Source organism: Pholis gunnellus (genome assembly GCF_910591455.1).
Source record: "Pholis gunnellus genome assembly, chromosome: 11".
NCBI lineage: Eukaryota > Metazoa > Chordata > Actinopteri > Perciformes > Pholidae > Pholis > Pholis gunnellus.
This window is the reverse complement of record NC_136538.1, coordinates 17,450,195-17,468,756: the sequence shown is the minus strand read 5'-3', so window position 1 is coordinate 17,468,756 and position 18,562 is coordinate 17,450,195. Positions and strand designations below refer to the sequence as shown.

The 18,562-nt window shown below is 42.1% G+C and overlaps 1 protein-coding gene across 1 annotated transcript in view; it reads left to right on the top strand.

The window, feature by feature from the left end:
• Nucleotides 1-12: 12 nt before the first annotated feature.
• ryr2b (ryanodine receptor 2b (cardiac)) overlaps nt 13-18,562 on the top strand; it is a gene marked incomplete at both ends in the record, with an annotated part of 55,251 nt that continues 36,701 nt past the window's right edge. Inside the window, 36 exons of the mRNA XM_079168352.1 lie at nt 13-60; nt 1,824-1,943; nt 2,215-2,319; nt 3,349-3,423; nt 3,559-3,637; nt 3,787-3,899; nt 4,135-4,258; nt 4,614-4,710; nt 4,806-4,880; nt 5,274-5,430; nt 5,589-5,753; nt 5,888-6,009; nt 7,053-7,236; nt 7,322-7,457; nt 7,713-7,808; nt 8,042-8,160; nt 8,402-8,535; nt 11,056-11,297; nt 11,918-12,110; nt 12,210-12,429; nt 12,608-12,712; nt 12,829-12,932; nt 13,055-13,138; nt 13,314-13,473; nt 13,768-13,915; nt 14,188-14,396; nt 14,804-14,978; nt 15,166-15,374; nt 15,538-15,724; nt 15,977-16,109; nt 16,451-16,565; nt 16,879-17,039; nt 17,317-17,476; nt 17,602-17,688; nt 17,931-18,157; nt 18,346-18,559. Of these exons, the coding sequence (XP_079024478.1) occupies nt 13-60; nt 1,824-1,943; nt 2,215-2,319; nt 3,349-3,423; nt 3,559-3,637; nt 3,787-3,899; nt 4,135-4,258; nt 4,614-4,710; nt 4,806-4,880; nt 5,274-5,430; nt 5,589-5,753; nt 5,888-6,009; nt 7,053-7,236; nt 7,322-7,457; nt 7,713-7,808; nt 8,042-8,160; nt 8,402-8,535; nt 11,056-11,297; nt 11,918-12,110; nt 12,210-12,429; nt 12,608-12,712; nt 12,829-12,932; nt 13,055-13,138; nt 13,314-13,473; nt 13,768-13,915; nt 14,188-14,396; nt 14,804-14,978; nt 15,166-15,374; nt 15,538-15,724; nt 15,977-16,109; nt 16,451-16,565; nt 16,879-17,039; nt 17,317-17,476; nt 17,602-17,688; nt 17,931-18,157; nt 18,346-18,559 (5,082 nt within the window). The remainder of the gene's footprint in view (nt 61-1,823; nt 1,944-2,214; nt 2,320-3,348; nt 3,424-3,558; nt 3,638-3,786; nt 3,900-4,134; nt 4,259-4,613; nt 4,711-4,805; nt 4,881-5,273; nt 5,431-5,588; nt 5,754-5,887; nt 6,010-7,052; nt 7,237-7,321; nt 7,458-7,712; nt 7,809-8,041; nt 8,161-8,401; nt 8,536-11,055; nt 11,298-11,917; nt 12,111-12,209; nt 12,430-12,607; nt 12,713-12,828; nt 12,933-13,054; nt 13,139-13,313; nt 13,474-13,767; nt 13,916-14,187; nt 14,397-14,803; nt 14,979-15,165; nt 15,375-15,537; nt 15,725-15,976; nt 16,110-16,450; nt 16,566-16,878; nt 17,040-17,316; nt 17,477-17,601; nt 17,689-17,930; nt 18,158-18,345; nt 18,560-18,562) is intronic.

Below are 18,562 nucleotides of genomic sequence, written 5' to 3'. Positions count from 1 at the left end.
TTGTTTCTAATAATGGCCGACACTGGCGAGGGAGATGACGAATTCCAGTTTCTACGAACGGTGAGTCAGCCATGTGTCAAACTAGTTTAAATGAATTAACAGCTAATATTTGGTCAAGCTAGAAAGGATGCGTTGGCTAGCTCAGCTAAACTAACTAACAGCTACCTAGACTAATGTAGCTCTTTGGAAGGGCGCCAGTGATACAATGTGTCATATTTTAGTTTTAAAGCGTTTTAGTTCAGATTTGAAAACTGTTCACTCTTTGTTTGTGTTGCGAGGACTAATCCTCTAAAGTGTAACATTATTCTCTGAGTATAAAAAAGTGATGTTAGCTGCTCATCAGAGTTAAGTTAAGTTACATACTTGCGTTTAACACTAGCTACAGATACCCGAGTAGCTCTAGAATGTTTTCTCTCATTATTGTATCACCTCAGTTTTAATATTGTCTACTTTTACTGAGGTATTGTAGTAATAGATGAACATAACTAACTTTAGTTAACCATCAAAATTAAGTATGACCTTATGTCCCAATTCTCTCAACTTAAAGTTCTTTGTTTTATTGAAATGTTTTATTCACAAGTATAAGTAAATATATTTAGGTTCAATTAATAACAATCACATTTCATTTAGAAGTGTGCTCTACTTTTGTGCACTTCTCCCAGCAGCATTTTCACTATCTTCATCAGTTTGTTTATTTTAATCACCGACAGTAAAGGAAGACCACACATGGCTTTTTTCACCCTCACTGCAAGATGCTATCATGTTGTAAGTCGTCCCCTCACAGCTCGCTATCTTTAAACTCTGATAAGGACATGTCATAGTGAGAGTGTCTGGTGATGCAGATGGGCTACTGAACCCAGTAATGATACACAGATTGAGACGTTGAGTCATTTTGCAAGATCAATCCACAATATGAAATTGCGTGAATATATCTGTGTCGTACATTATTACATTAGGTGCTGGGTTTCCCCCAAGAAATTGTTCAACCAAGGCTAGAATTCCATAGTTGACAGGAAACAAAGTGGGTAAATTAATGGCGTTTTTGAAATGGCACATTTGCTTTTGTCCCTGAAGTCGTAAAAGTGTAATCATGTTTATGATGTAAGTGTAGGTGGTCCTCGTTTGAGGCACAAAGGTGTTCTGCCTCCTCTTTGTTACATCACCTTGAAATATACAGATTGGAATAATACAGACCAGCGTCGGTTTCAAGACCCTTTCCAGTCGAATATACATGTTTTTCCAATTGCCAGTGCTTTTGTCATTTGTATGAAGTCTTGTAGCCTCGTGACTTTTCATTTGCCAAATGTACCTTGAAGAAGAGCGGAGTCCTGTAGCCGCCTGAATGCCCCACAGTGCCTCAGCACTGGGCAGTGTGTTCGACTGATAGCAGAGCACTGCTGATATGAAGAGTGGAAAGAAGGGTGAATCTGGGGTGAGACAGTGCAGTATCTTCCCAATACGGAGGTATGCAGCCTTTACAGAGAGGTGTTGGGAGACCTGGCTGGACTTTGTAGACCAGTCGTCTGTTGTCCTTCTCTGCAGTTCTTTAAATAGATGTGAAAAGCCTTATTCCTTTGACGTGGTCCATTGGGCTTTTAGATAAGATACGTTTTAGGTGAGAGAGCTCTGCTGTACATGCATTTACAGTAGGATGTGGTGATGTATTAAGGCTCTGCTCTTAGGGGCACAATTCATCTTTTTATACATTTACATTGCACGTAATTGGTTCAGGGTTTCTGTGACCCTTATGCACACGAGAGTTTGTGTTTACTGGTGGCATCTCTGTGTATGTGTATGTGTGTGTGTGTGTGTGTTTTTCTCAGGGAGACGAGGTGGTTTTGCAGAGTACCTTCACCTCCCCGGAGGAACACGTGAAACTCTGTCTTGCAGCGGAGGGATTTGGCAGCAGACTCTGCCGGCTTGAGCCCACTTCTAACTGCAAGGTAAAGAGCTCCACCTCCACGACTGTCTTTCCTCATTGCCAGAGCAGTCGGTTTGTCAATTACCGTCACGCTTCATCTCACTTGAAATGTTTAACAGTAAAAGAGAGATGTGTAAAATTATGCAAATGCTGATTTTGCCCCTATTATCCACAGTTTGCCCTATTCCCAAATTTGCCGTGGTTTATCACTGCCAACTACATTGTGGGACGGTGAATGGAGTAGACAGATATGAAGCTCACTTTAATGCTTTGCTGCCTTTCATTTCCACCAGAATGTGCCTCCAGACTTGTCTGTGTGTGGCTTCGTCATGGCCCAGTGTCTCTCTGTCCGAGCCCTGCAGGAGATGCTGGTCCATAGTGAGCACCTGGCTGCAGAGGTGAGACTCTTCTCTTCCCTTCTCTTCTTTGCTCGTCTCCCAATGCGTCTCAACACTCCTAAAACAGATATGACTTGCCATTTATCAATATTATTCATACTATAATTTATGGTATAAATTGGATTTAATTATCATAAGTAACTAATTGGAATTCCAAGATGCCACAGATGCTTTCAAAACAACACCGCCACAATAAGTCAATGGGTTCAACGGACCTCATTTCAGCCTTAAGTAAAATAAATGTTATTGTACTAAACTACTATTCTGTGAACTGATTTGATTTTTAAATCGTCTGCAGCAACAAGATAAACACAATCTTATAGCACAAGAGACCAACGAAGCCATTGTGAAGCTGGAACAGCTGGTGTTGACCAGATAAATAAAATAGGAGTAGAAGGACATTCCCATTCAAATCCACCTAGCTGGATGGTCAGAGCAGCATTGCGAGCGTTGCGGCGGGCTAAGTTCCGTGTAACCGAGACAGACTTACGGCAAGTTGCGAACTCACTTAGGTGATGTTTTGCAGTAACGAGTAAAACGAGCATCGGAGTAGTAACGTTTGGAAGCACAGAAAGCCAGAGTAAATTAGTAAAATGTAACGACTCAATGCTTCATCCACACACTCTTGTGCCAGCGTGAGAAAACACATTGATATCGCCAGATGAGTGACAATTTAGTTTTTCTTTAACCAGTGTAGCATTTAAGTAGCGTGGCTGTATGGCTGGTTGCCATTTTCTTTTGTACGAGTCAAATGACCACTGAAAACAATTCAATGTCTGTTCTACTCTTATTCTATTTCTATGGTGTTGAGATAAAGTAACAAGCAAACAAATGTAATTATTCTGATGATTGCTACTTTTATTTGCTCTCTTCTGTTTCATTATTATTTGCCATTTTTAGATTTAGATATTTTTTTCATTTAGTCTTTTGTTTCTATTTCTTTCTTTTTTTCAGTTTATTCACTTTTCACACCACTGCTATTGTGTTTACTCATACTCTTGAGTTGAATAATGTTCGTGTGAGTCACAGGTGGAAGCTGGAGGAAGCCATCGCACCCTTCTATATGGCCACGCTGTGTTGTTCCTACACTCGTACAGTGGCATGGTGAGTCATCTTCATACGATACAGCTATACATCACGGTCTTTATTTGCCGACAGTTCTATTAAGTTTTTCAAAACATTTGTTCAGATGTTCACTGAAATGTACAGTCACATATCTATTGTCTATTTCTCTCCCAGTATCTCAGCTGCTTGTCCTCGTCTCACGCTTCAACAGACAAGCTGGCCTTTGATGTCGGTTTGCAAGAGGATAAAGCAGGTATTTGGTGTGCGGTCCTTTTTAAACAAATCCACATTCTAATAGTTTGTATTCTTTATTCTAGATACTTGATTTTGTTTTACCACGCTATATATCATCTGGAACAAACCTTCCTCGGTGTGTATTCTGTGTGTGTGTGTGTGGCTCAGGTGAGGCTTGTTGGTGGACTGTCCACCCAGCATCCAGACAGAGGTCAGAAGGTGAGAAAGTGCGTGTTGGAGATGACCTCATCCTGGTCAATGTTTCCTCCGAGAGATATCTGGTGAGTCAGTAAAGAAGTAACGTCTTTCATGGCTAGATGATCTACAGATCTGATGTGTGACTAAAACCATGACGCAATCGGAACCCTGAGTTGTGTGAAGCCGTTGCATTCTTAGTAGTCGGCAACCCGTCTGCCTCTGATGAAATGAGCATAATTGTTTATGATAACAGCTATTACAGGAGAACAATCAGAAGTTGTATTCATTCTTGATGAGCCCGTAATTGTTTCTTCCCAGCACCTCTCCTTTGGCACCGCATTGGACAACAAAAGCTTGAGTGGAAGCCTGATTGTTAATGCAGCCTTCCAGCAGACTCTCTGGAGTGTTGCTCCCATTTGCTCTGGGAGTGGAGTTGCTCAAGGCAAGTTTCTTTCCTCTTTAAGCATATTGGGGGAAAAAAAACCAACTTCATTTATGAAGGATATAATCTGAGTGATTGTCCAAGAAACGTGATTAGACAAAGAGGTATTCCACATGGAATGTCCCCTGATGTTGGCCATGAGTCCCAATCAGGTTGCAAATGTTCAAATGCAGACTTTTAAGGTTGTTTGTTAGCACTCAGTATAAGAGCTGTACCTACAATCAATATGAAGCCTCAATATGAACCCTCTGCTATTTCGCTTGTAGTAGTTACCCTCGTTTAGATACCAGTTGTTTCAAAGATGCAGTAGAAATGTCTCTTTCAGTGTATATTTTGTCTGTTGTGCTAATTGCAGGATACCTGAGGGGGGATGACACATTGCGTCTGCTCCACAGCCATAGTGACGCATGTCTGACTATTCCGTCCACAGAGCAGGGAGAGGAGCTGCAAAGGTCAGTTGAAAAGACCGGTCTGCTGTCGTGTCAGCTGTACAAAACGCCCTTTACAATCTGTGGTCATGTTGTTTGTTTTTTTTCTTAATTTTTAGGATCATGCATTATGAGACTGGATCAGTTTCCAGCCACGCCCGCTCTCTCTGGAGGCTGGAGATTCTGCGTGTTGTGTACGTATATACAGGGGACGTGATGACGAGTTTACAGTTCTCAACGTAATATTGGAAAACTATACATTTTTATAAAATATAAAGCTCTAATTAGTCTATAAGTCTCATTTGCAGAAAAAGGAAAATAATGCACTCATACGCACAGTAGTTGATTGTTGTCAATGTTATGTTGCACACATTGCTGCTGATCATTGGCAGAGCGGAGCAGAGCAGAGAATTTCTGTTTTTGTTGTTTTTGGCCACAAAGGCTGGAACCACATTTAATATCACTTGCCCAGAATGGAATTGGGGTTGCATGTCGCTTGCTTGCTTCCCAGCCATTTCAACAATAAACATTTCAGTTTCCTTCAAAGGAAAACCAACTAAAAACACAATGCTCTTGATATTTCTCAGTTGGAGCGGCAGACATGCATGCTGGGGGCAGCCTTTCCGGCTCTGCCATGTGACTACTGGGAGGTACCTGGGACTTACAGAGGAGAAAGGCCTGCATCTGGTCGACCGAGACAAGGCCGATGTCAACACAACCTCTTTCTGCTTTCGATCATCCAAGGTCGGGAGTCACGGGAGAAATATCCTGACATTTCTTTCAGGCTGCAATTATCGATCCACATTCCAAAAGATTCCATAGAAGGTCGTCAGTGTAGATACGTTTATTATCTGAGAGAAACACTGTTTGTGATGCATTCAACAAAAGATTTCCGCCCACAGGAGAAGCTTGACACTGGCACAAAGACTCATATTGATGCCATGGGGATCCCAGAGATCAAATATGGAGACTCCATCTGTTATGTTCAGCATGTAGAGTCTGGGCTCTGGCTCACCTACCAAGCTATTGATGCCCAATCTACACGCATGGGATGTGCTCAGCGAAAGGTAAACTTTTAGGTTAGAATAAAAGTTTTGTATTGACTATATTATGAGGATGTTGAGTGTGAAAATGTATCAAATTGCATCTTAAATATAGCAAAAGACTCCATAGGTAATGATTGCAAATGTTGTGTTTCCAGGCCATTCTGCACAGTGAGGGTCACATGGACGATGGGCTGACGCTGTCCCGTTGTCAGAGGGAAGAATCTCACACTGCCAGACTCATCCGGAGTGCTACTCTCCTCTTCACTCGCTTTATCAGGTGCTTGATGCCAGGTCTAGATTCTCAGTTAGTGTAACAATGTCTCTTATCAGTGTGGTATCCATGAATGAGTGAAGGTTGCTGTTTAGCTGTCCGTGTTAGTACTACGCCGATAAATCAGCCGATACTAGCGTTTCGCAGATGTGTTGGTTTTAGTGTATATGTTGGCTGATCGTTAATAGGAAGTTTCAGTACAGAAACGCCAAACTAGGTTTGAAGTAATTTAGAAACTGACCAGTTGATTTTTCAATTGTAAAATGTAAAAGGTCACATTTAGAAAGCAAATGTGTTATGATGCGTATGAAGAGTATTTATTATGTTGTGTTTTTATGTTTAAAAAAACTCAAATATTGGGCAGGCTTCAAAGGCCTTAAAAATCCATTATCTCTTCGGCTTAAGTCGTATACGAGTGGTACTTGATTTAGGTGTCGCAAAGCATCCTAATTCTATGACTATGTACGAGATGCGCCATTGTATTGCACGTTAGATGTTGCGCGCGAGCGCACACGCATAGTACCCAAGTACACCACAGCAGATTTCGGCTGTCTTCGGGAAAATATGAAGACATTTCTTGTGATATACAGGACCATAGCAATACTCAAAGGACATTTCCAAATACCATCAGAATACTACCTTGCCTTTAAAAAGCTGGTACGGTATAAATACTGAGAGAAAGCTCAGGGAGGTGGACTAACTCAGATACTCAGAGTTTCTGGTTTCCCTTTTTATAAAATAAAACTCAGTTTTAAAAGACCCGACAGACTCTATCCATTATTATCTTAGAAAATTCCTAGGGTCAGTCATACTGGTCAACTTACATTTTTTTTGTCTGGTAGTTTGTTTAGGCCTGAAACGTATTACCTATATGTAGATATATTGTTGCATTGTACTTAACCTGCCATTTCTTAAAAGCTATTACGGCAACCTTGGATGAAAGTGGCAGGTTCTTGTTATCCTGTGACTCGCCTCACAGCATCTCTAAGTAAATTAAATGTCCTGCTTGGATTATAAAAGTACTCTTATCTATTTTTATCCATCTTTAGGAAACTGGATAGTTTTAGACAAGAAGGAAACCTCACATCTGTCAGCCTGCCAATGGAGATAGTGACGTGTAGTCTGCAGGATCTGATAAACTACTTCCAGCCTCCACTGGAGGGGCGAGGCCATGAAGCTAAACAGAACAACATGACGGCTCTAAAGAATCGTCAGAACATGTTTCAAGAAGAGGTAAATCTGTGTGTGAATTAATAAATCCACCCTACATGTGATACGTTTGTCACTGTTCCCTGAGTTTACCCTCTTTTCTTCCCAGGGTGTGATAGATTTGGTCCTAGATTGTATTGACCGTCTACACCAATATAGTGGTGGCTCTCATTTTGCTGAGGCTGCTCAGAGTGACACAGGAGCAGAGTGGGTGCACATCCTCAACAATTTCTATGAGCTACTGGGTGAGAATGAACACACATCTTCTCAGTGTCGATGGCTCAAAACCACATTTTCATCTACTGACACAGATGCACCCTTTTCCTGTCAATTACCCATTTAATTGCATTTTACTGAGAATACCTATCTTGTAAATGATCCAAGAATTGCCAAAACATTTGAATTCTGACCGTTTTGCATGAAATCCATTGGTTGTGTTGGTGACCAGTCTTGTGAATCCTGAACACTCTTCAAATAAAATCCCTCTTTTTCTCTTTCAGCTGCTCTGATCCGGGGAAACCGTCTGAGCTGTGCACATTTCTCAGCTTCTCTCGACTGGCTGATTAGCAGGCTAGACCGTCTGGAGGCCTCTTGTGGTTGGCTGGATTTTTTTGCATTTCATTAGCAATCCTAATTTTAATTTGCAAAACATAAAAAAAAAACATGACATCAGTGATATTATGTAGTGAAATACCAGGTTTACACCGTTACCTGCTGTATGTTGTTTCTAACATTGGGTATCATATCATATCTATACATAATAATCTGATATAAACAGTAAATATAGGGTTTCTTTCCTACAGTAATGAACAATTGCATCCATATATAGGAGTCTTGGAGGTTCTGCACTGTGTCTTAGTGGAAAGTCCTGAAGCACTCAACGTCATCAAAGAAGGACACATTCTTTCGATCATCTCTTTTCTAGACAAGCATGGATGCAACCACAAGGTAATGTTTGGGGGGGGGGTTGTGTCATTTCTATGCTTTTCATTTATTCAGTTTATTTCTCAGGGACAGCACATATTAATATCCATTACTGTAAATATGCCAGAAGTAGTCGGGAGGCTGCTTTTCGTCCGGTTCCATTGCGGCTGTTGTGGCAGAGTTTGATCTGTTCCCTCATGTGGGATCATTTTCAAGTGTTCATCAAGCTTTTGCTGGATGAAGTGCTGACAGGCTTGTGTTCCAGGTGCTGGAGGTGCTGTGCTCGCTGTGTGTGTGTCATGGTGTAGCTGTGCGATCCAATCAGAACCTCATCTGTGACAACCTGCTGCCAGACAGAGACTTGCTGCTTCAAACACGCCTGGCTAATCAAGTCACAAGGTACAATGTATAATGTGTTTTCTAAATGCAACTAATTTGTTCTATCTTTCAGTTATTTCACTGCATTTAAATATGTAATCTGTATTGCTGCTTGCAGCTTTCTCAAGAACTGCTCATTGCTGGCTTTTGAGCAATACACCTGTCATGACATAGTTGCGTCACACAGAGGTGGATACTCAGAAAACACCCGGTACTCTGTTTCACGAGTAAGGACAAACCCAAGTTCAGATCCCTCTTGCTCAGACACACGGGTAAAATGTGCTTTGACATAAACTCCGCGGCTATAAAGTAGAGCTTGGATTTAATCAGTGGTGGTATTTTGCCTTTGCCGACAGCAACGTTGTAAAGTTAGTATTGCAAAGACCGCACTCGTTATGATTTGCAACGTCGGAGTGCTTTAGAGCTGTACATGTAGGCTTTCAGCTCGCTATACTCATTTAGTATACACAAAAATCATACGTACAAAAGTTACACTTAAGATATCAAAATGAGGAAAGCAGCGTTGTGAAGAACCGCTCGTTGACTCCAGGGAAGTGAAGAAGACTCTGGTAGTTACATAAGTAGGGGTGACCCTGAAAAGTCTTCAATTTGATCTGAGGAGCCAGATTCGTCTGCCAATCTCACAGTTGAATCATCGCAGTGATGGAAATATGTGGCCGTGGATTAAAGGATCATTCATTATTCATAAATAACAACATAGCTACTTCAGAATCAAAGATTGGGTTATGCAAAGGACATACCCACATACACACAGACAGAGGTTCTTTGCTTTATAGGTAGATATCTATTATAAAGAGGCGCATTTTTACAAATAACGTGTGTTGCATGGAGTGCATGTTCCATTATTCCATCCTTGCTTTTATTCACTTTTGGCGAATCACTCAGGGCTTTTCTTTTTCTCGCTCTTAGGCTGGAAAAGAGCGAGAGTTAGTCAACTGTAGAGAGCGCTTGTACAACAAACACTTTCTCCGCAGCACTCGTGTTTTCTCTGACGTCCTTGTGTAAATTAAATCATTGTTTGTGTCCTTCATTCGAGTCTCTTAATAGATCAGAATACATCAGACCGATAATGTTGACGTCCAAGCACAGAGGATTTTGTCTCGGGCTCTTCCAATGAGATTTTGGAAAAGTTGCTTGCTGCCTGAGGTGTTATGGCTCTCGGATTTCATCTTTGGACATTCTTTATCTTTTTTTTTTCTTTTTTTTTTACCCTTTTCATCGCATTTCATCTCTGAATATTTTGGCTGACTATGCCAGTCTGATCTTATAGGCAGTTCCCTTTTCCTTTGAGCTTGTTTTTTTGTAATTTTTTTTTTTTTACTCCATCTGCCCTTTCTTCCGTAGCAGCTGCCTTCTTTTATCATGCTTTTCTCTATCAGCAGCCCATTTTGTTCCTCGGGCCCTATAGCTTATTTTGTTTCATATTCTTCACACCTGCTCAGTCAATTCCCTGCTCTCACTTCCTCCTCAAGCCATTTCTCATTCTATCACTTTTGCTCCTTGTTCAACTAACCTAAAAGCCTCATTAGTTCATCTGCTTTCCTTTAACTCGTTAATTTATTTTCTCTTTTCCATCTTCTCTTCCTTGTCCACCACATTAAGTCTTCCAGATGCCCTTTTTCCTATTCTTCTTCTATTTTTCCATTCTACTGATCCATTTCTATCCAATCTCTTGTAGCCTCTTAACCAGGTCACACATTTCTTTCCTCGTCCTTTCCCCATTCTCTCAATTCCCTCCGTCTCTTTCCTTATGTCTTCACTGTCACGAAAGCTTTGTCAAGGACAAGGTTAGTGTCACTATAGGAACTAGCATTTTTTTTCTCAAGACACCGTGTTGGCCAGACTGAATTTCAGCAACATATTGGTGATTTTCTCCATGTTATTGTTTGTCGAACTCGGCTTCTAAATTGTCTCAGGTAATTCAGTTTCGGCTTTGATATTGGGAGGGCAAAAGGAGAACCTCTGCAAGAGCCCGGTTTTGTATTTGTTCATCAATGTATAACTTCATAACAATGCAATGTGCTGTGCCCTTGAGATTTGAGTTATGTTCTGTGGGGACTGCAGAGGGAAAAAAACAACAAGGCATTTCAAAGTGCTTCACATGAAACCATTAACAGCATCAAAACATAAGGCAAAAGAAAAGGAGATTTAAAAACAATTAAGAACATTCATTCAAACATTAACAGTCATTAAAACACTAAAAAGCAGTGTAAGAAATAAAATATAGTGAAATGCAGGAAATTGATTAATATCCTTGAATCTGGTTCAATTAAATGCAGCAGCAAAGGGGCTGAGGGTCTCAGCAGGTTTCTCATGGTTTCCTGCTCTTCTCACTTGTTCTTTTTTTCATGTCATAGTCATAATCATATTGCTGTATAATTTTAAAGACCTATTCATGTTTTTCAAATGAATATTGTCCTAAAAAAACATTGTAATCAAGCAATATCCAAAGGAATGCACCACTATCGTCTGTCTTCTTTTGTCCTCTTGTTTATCTCCGGTGTTCTCTGCGCACCACAGCATGAGACCGAACATCTTTTTGGCTCTCGGCGAAGAATCGGCCCAGCATCGTAGGTGGTACTATGAGCTGGTTGTAGATCATGTCGACTCCTTCCTCACATCTGAGCCCACCCACCTGCGTGTTGGCTGGGCCCGCTCTGAGGGCTACCAGCCCAGGCCCACAGGAGGGGAAGGCTGGGGGGGCAATGGAGTGGGAGACGACCTCTGCTCGTATGGCTTTGACGGGCTTCATCTCTGGTCAGGTGAGGACGAGAGCCAACAAGAGATCCACATTTCAGACTACAGTGGAAGCAGATTTGGGGAACTCGCTCACTAAAATGTGAATATTTCAATCTTGTTTAGTTATGTCAGGGCACATAGTTCAGGGTTTTTACTGATCCCTTGAGTTTAAATGGTATCAAGGAGTGCAAGAAATCTAAAGAGTATAGACCAGCAGAACAATGTTAACAGACTGTTCACACACACATAATAGACACATGTCTTCTAGGATTGAGACAGAGCGCATTTAAGTCCCGTCCACACCTGATGGGACAACAGTTCATTGCTCTCCATTGACTTTGTGTTATGTGAAGGTACCCGTCACTTTCGTCTGCTAGCAAACAACAGAAAAATGCCTCAAAGCTGCTTTGTGGTGGGATCCACTACCAACATGGCAAACGACCCAGAACACATTCATTATAAGCTGCAAACCCGAAAATTGAGAATACAGGCAGTGGGACGTGAGGCATCAGCAGGAAGAATGGGAAGACTGGGGGATTCTGACACTCAGTATTTTTAGTTGAGGAGAAAGTAACAACCAACTTTACATCAAAACTACATCTGAACATGGACGACATTAAAGGCCGTGTCTCCTCATTCTCAGGCTGCGTGGGCCGCAGGGTGAGCTCTCCGTTCCCTCACCTGCTGAACGATGACGATGTGGTCAGCTGCTGCCTTGACCTCGGCGCTCTCTGCGTCTCCTTCCGAGTCAACGGTCTACCTGTGCAGGGCATGTTGGAGAACTTCGGTGCCAATGGACTTCTTCATCCTGTGGTCAGCTTCTCTGCAGGAGTCAAGTCAGTAGCGGAGATACCCGAATTCATGTTGTTGTCTCCGTGCGGACCGCGATACATCCAGTAAATGTCTTCCCTGTCCCCTTTTTTTCTGGAATGCAGGGTTCGCTTTCTGTTTGGGGGGCAGCATGGAGAGTTTCGCTACCTGCCCCCGCCAGGTTTTGCTCCGTGCTCCGACGCTCTGCTCCCGAGAGTCAAGCTGAAGTTGGAGCCATGTCAGAAATACATCTTGGACCGTGGAGAGGGGACACAAGAGCTCATTGGACCCTTAGTACCTGCAACTCCATTGACCTTTACTCCCACACCAGTAGACACCAGCAAGGTAAGAAATCAAACGGATGTTTTTAATGATGCTTACTTTTATGTTATTTCGTCTTTGTCCAGGTAGAGACTTTATATTTAAAAAGATATGATAATAAATTGGATATGAAGATATTATAGTTATATCACAGTTCAATGTAGCTCAGTTACCCTTACTGTACTAATATTACTCTCCATAGGTGGTATTGCCCCCACAACTTGAGGATATCAGAGAAAAAATGTCTGAGAATATCCATGAACTCTGGGCGATGGATAAGATTGATCTTGGATGGACACATGGACCTGTAAGAGAAGAGAAACCACATCAATGATTTAATTACGTTGCATACATGAAAACCACTTGTCACATCTCTTCGGTTTCACTTGCGGCTTAAAAAAAACATCAGCTTTTGTCAAATAGGTGAGAGATGAAGTTAAGAGGCACGATCCGAGTCTGCTGGAGTTCTCTAAGCTGTCGGAGCAGGAGAAGAACCAAAACCTTCAGATGTCTCAGGACACACTCCGGTGAGCCGTCGACTATCTGCATCATACAATACACAAAACTTTGAAGCTTTTTAATGTGTACATGTCTCCGAGGCTTCGTTTTCATGGTGAGTGAATGTCTTTTGTTTGTTTTTCTACTGGAGGACTCTCCTTGCCCTTGGTTTCCACATTGGTTTGACTGATGACCACGCTGAGGAGAGAGTGAAATACACCAGACTAGCCAACAAGTATGTACAGGTTTCGTTGTTTGGAGCCCTTGTTCATATTAAACATTTGGGCCGAGGGGATGGGATGAGCTATTTTTTGTTGAGTTTGCCTGATGATCTTATTCATGAATACTGTTGAAAACTCAACTACATCATAACAACTCATTTATGATTTTTTTTTAATTCCCCTTCACAGGTATGAGCAGCCCAGTGGCTATAAACCGGCCCCAGTCGACTTGAGCCAGGTTTTTCTGAGCCCGGCCCACGAGGAAGTGGTTAACTTGTTGGCAGAGAATGATCACAACGTATGGGCCAGAGAGCGCATCAAGCAGGGATGGACCTATGGAGCCCCACAGGTTTATGTTCTGTGCTGTATTGCTGCTTTGGTCAGACACTGCTGTGGAGGAATCTGAACAACTTGTTGCTCAAATGCAATTCAGCTTGTTTTCAGTCTTAATCATGTATATAACCTCACTCACAATGAGACTTCTTGTTGTCAGATAGTATTAAGAATATAGTATATGAAATAATATTCCCTGCTCATTGCCTCCCAGTCACAACATAGACATTCACAGGGTAACGGCACACGCTGATACTGTTCTTTAACAAATATAGTTGCTCATTTTTACTCCTTGCATCTGTACTTTTAGGATGTGAAAGGGAAGCGTAGCCCGTACCTCGTGCCCTACGGCCTTCTTGATGAAAGGAGAAGGAGAGTGGGCAGGGAGGCTGTCAGAGAGGCTGTCTGTCCTCTGCTGGCCTACGGCTACAGCGTGGAGCCTCTCAACCAGGAACGCAGTATGTCTCAAAGCCCTGTCATCAGTCTTATCCGTTTAAAAGCTCAGTTCAGTTCACTTTTGTTTATAGTAACCATCATAAGATAACGCATTTTAGTTCAATAAAAAAAAACTAAATGTATACGAGTTTCACCATTTTACAGTATACTCACAATGCTGCAACACTTGTCAACGTTGTATTACAAAAAATTTCCCCGAGTTTAATGGGAGTTGAATGCAAATGTATTGTTTAAGCAGATAACCATGTTTTTTTTCTGTTTCTTGGGTTCACAGCCACATTATCAAATGCATGTCTCTTCTCTGCTGAGAAGTGCAGAGTGTTCAGACCCGATAAATCATACTCTGTGACCCGGGGGAAGTGGTACTTTGAACTTGAAATAGTGACAGCTGGGAATATGCGAGTGGGCTGGGCCCGACCAGGCTGTACCCCAGATAAAGAGCTCGGCTCAGATGACCAGGCATTCGTCTTCCATGGATTTGAGGTGGGAACATTTTAATTGGCTAGTTCTCAATATGACCACATGACAAGCATTTCTGTTAAAAGAGCAATACATCCAATCCACTCATAATAGCACATTGCATTATGTTGCCACAGTTCTTAATTTCTTGATTTACTCTCACAGTATACAGAATTATTATAAAAAAGTCAACATGAACGCCTGAAGGGAATTGGACTTAAGGATGAATTGATTAGAATTGGATGCCCAAAGGATACTGTGATCTCACAAAACACCTTTTTGGCCATAACTCAATAATTCATAGGCTCATTATGACACTTTCTCACAAATGTCAAATAGGATAAAATGATGAATTGATGACATTTTGGACGAACAACCTTGAGGCAGTAATTGTAGTTCTTTGTAACTCCTTTTCTTCCTTTTGCTTTCAGGCTCAGTGGTACCATCAGGGCGTTGAGCCCCTGGGTCGTCCGTGGCAGAGAGGCGATGTGGTGGGTTGCTTGGTGGACATGACTGACCGCACCATGATTGTCACGCTCAATGGAGAGGTGCTGTTTAATGACAGAGGATCTGAGCTGGCTGCCAAGGACTTTGATATCGGAGACGGTTTGGAAGAGTTTTTTTTTGTTTTGTTGACATTATACAGTTTATTTGATGGTCTTAGTTGCTGTTTATTTAATTGAAAGATAATGTGGCGGTACTATCCCTTTCTTGAGCAAAATCCAAACTAAAGACAGAAATATATTTATCCCACTGAAGTATTTTTCTTCTTGTCTCTACTCATATTGCACAGGCCTGTTGCCTGTAGTCAGTGTTGGGGTGAACCAGGTGGGAAGGCTGAACCTGGGCCACCAAGTGAGCTCTCTGCAGTACTTTACTGTGTGTGGCCTGCAGGAGGGCTATGAACCATTTGCTGTCAACATGGCCAGAGCCCCAGCCCTGTGGATGAGTTGGAAACAGCCTCAGTTTACCTCCATAATGCCTGAGGATCAAAACCTACAGGTTAGTTTACCAGACCACAGGCTTTCTTTTACCTAGTAGCTGATGTTATATGTCTTCTCGAGCATGTAGTAGGGTGCGGTGGCTCTCTGGGACCCTGGGTCGCTTACAGCACTTGTTAATTGACAGCGCTGATCCTGAAAATCTTGTTCAAATCTTAATCAAGGTCACCAGAGTCAGCGGCTCAAAGGATTCCTTATCCAGCCTGAGGGTTTCTCAGCGGTTGTTTGCGCACCACGGTGGAGGCAGTGAGATGGGCTTTTACCGGCTCAGCATGTCCGTCGAGTGTGCTTCCATTCTCACCAGCCCTGCGGGGGGCGGGCTTCCCGTGGCCTCCAGCTCTCTCTCTCCAGGTTTCAGACGATATTACATCATATCATATATCCTATACAGTGTGTTCAAGTCAGCCACACAGATGACCTCACTGAGGACAACTATAAGGACTTGTTTGAGCTTAAAAAGAAATGGCATTACCCCTGATGCAGCATGTAAAAATGGTGTGAAACAATTAGTGTGTGAGTTATGCAGCCAAATATGACCTTGATGTGTTGTTCTGTTTAAGCTCCCCTGGGTCCTGCTGTAATTAAATCCCATTGTCCTTTTAGGAAGGAAAGAGCAGGAGGAGTTTGACTCTGACTTTGAAGTGCTGATGAAGTCAGCCCACAGCTTTGCTGGCTCAAGAGATGAGCTCAACCATAAGGATCACAGTCACGACAAAACCTCAAGACTGAAACAACGGTCGGTTGTAGGGAACTGAAACTGGGATAATATGTAATGACTTTAGAAAATGGAAGCGTGAACACAAAATAATGAATATTTGAGTCAACAATAATAATGTACCAGTTATATAACAATGCTGTGTATTGTATTCTTGTCCATATTTGTCTGCCAGGTGATTAAAATGACAAAAGCATGGTTATGACTGAAGTTTTCCCAAATTAAATGAGCGAAAACAGGAAATGAAGATTGTTAAGAGACGCAAAGAGAGCAGACAGGCTCTCTGCAGATTAATAGTGACTGTGGTGAGACAAAGTTCTTTGTGCTGCGTATGAATTAATTTGTGTTTCTTTTCTGCAAAGGTTCATGCTGAAGAGGACAAAACCAGAGCTAGTCAGTGGCAACTCATCTGCACGGCTTCTAGAAGATGTCGTAGTCGACAAGGATAACTATGGTCACCTTCTCCAGAGCTCCAGAGTAAGACTCTCATTGTCTTATCATCTCACTATAACCAGAGAGTCACAGAACATAGAAATATCCCGCTTAAAAGAAAACCAAATGTCATGGGCTTTTATTTTTGATTTATTGAATAATGTGCATAGATAATGACAGAAAGGACTAAATGTATTTAGACACTCTGCTGCCTCATAGTGCACTATTGCACTGCAGGGTTTATGCACATGCACTGTGCAACTCTTCAGCTCCTGGCGGGTCGATACTAAAACAAAAACAAAGTAGAAAGCAAAATGGAAACTCCAAACAATGACACCAGCTGCCCTCTCTGTTTCAGTATTACTACTCAGTGAGGGTTCTTCCAGGCCAGGAGCCGTTTAATGTGTGGGCAGGCTGGGTGACCTCTGACTTTCATCAACACGACATGACTTTTGACTCCGACGGTGTCCTCACAGTGACTGTCACCCTGGGAGACGACAGTGGAAAAGTCCAGGAAAGGTTAGGAAACAGCAAGAGCGTTTTTATTTTCGGTATCGTTGACTCTGCCAAGATTTTAATTGCATTTAATACTTATTGCGGTCGGAGATGATGATGATGATGTCATGATTATGCTTGTCCCACCATAATTACATACTGAAATTATAGTTACTGTATTACTGGAACACTAATTGTTACTGAATTTCAACGCTATTAACTCTCAGGAGTTTATTTTGGAGTTTTCCTGACAAATTATTGGCAAACTGCCAATTAAACACATTCCCATCATTGTGCACAGTGTGAAGCGGTGTAGCTGTTACATGGTGTGTGCTGGAGATGCAACAGGCCTGTCTCAGAGTCGCAGAAGTACAGGTTTGGAAATTGGCTGTTTGATTGACACAGCCACTGGGCTGCTCACCTTCACCTCCAGTGGAGTGGAGATGGCCACCTTCTACCAAGTAGGTCACACAGGAATCTTTTTTTTACTATTTTACTATTATGAAAATAACTTATGAAAGTAATTATAGTGAGCAATGTTTAACTTGCATTATTAAACTGAGGTAGTATTGTTCTGTCTTATCAGGTTGAAGCCAGTACAAAGCTGTTTCCGGCTGTTTTTGTCAAGCCCACTACGAGCAGCATGTTTCAGTTTGAGCTGGGACCCATAAAGGTAAACAAACTCTCCATTTTTAATCAAACGCATTAGAAAGACGCGTTTTCACTCTTTGCTAGATAAAGGCAACATAATTAAGAAATTCGGGCGAATTGTTGTTCAAAGACTGGATCAGTAATTAATCAGGTTAATTAGGTTGCATCTTTGCTTTCAATCAGTGTTTCAATCAGTTTTATTCTTTACAAATGTTTAGTGGTCTGTTACATCCTTTCCTTGTATTTGTCTTCCTCTCGTTCCAGAACGTGATGCCGCTGTCAGCAGGTTTGCTTCGCAGCCAAAGAAGGAATGCAACCCCTCAGTGTCCTCCCAGGCTTCAGGTCCAGCATCTCAACCCGGTTTCATGGGTCAGAGTGCCCGACCATGCATTAAAAGTGATGGTGGATCGGCCAGATGAGCACCGCGGCTGGAGAGTCCAATGCCATGAGCCCCTACAAGTCATGACCCTTCAGATTCCTGATGAAAACAGGTTAAATAATGGGAATAAATGTTTGTATCGATCATCCATCATGCCTCTTATTCCTCATTGATTTGCAAGCACCAGGCAGCACATGCTTGTTTAGTATACTAATATCAACAGGCTACAGCATTCGGTGCCGCCATTTTGCCAAGTTATCACACTAAAATTGTCTTTACCTCTTGATCACATCCTTCAAGGTCTGTTAACATTTTGGAGCTGTCGGAACTGGATGACCTCTTGACCTTTCACCACCACACACTCCTTCTCTACTGCTCTTTATGCGCCCTCGGAAACACCAGAGTTTGCCACGCCCTCTGCAGTCACGTGGACCAATCCCAGATCCTTCATGCCATTAAGAATCCCCACCTCCCTGGCCCCCTCCGCTCTGCATTTTATCAGCTCCTTACTCAGGTA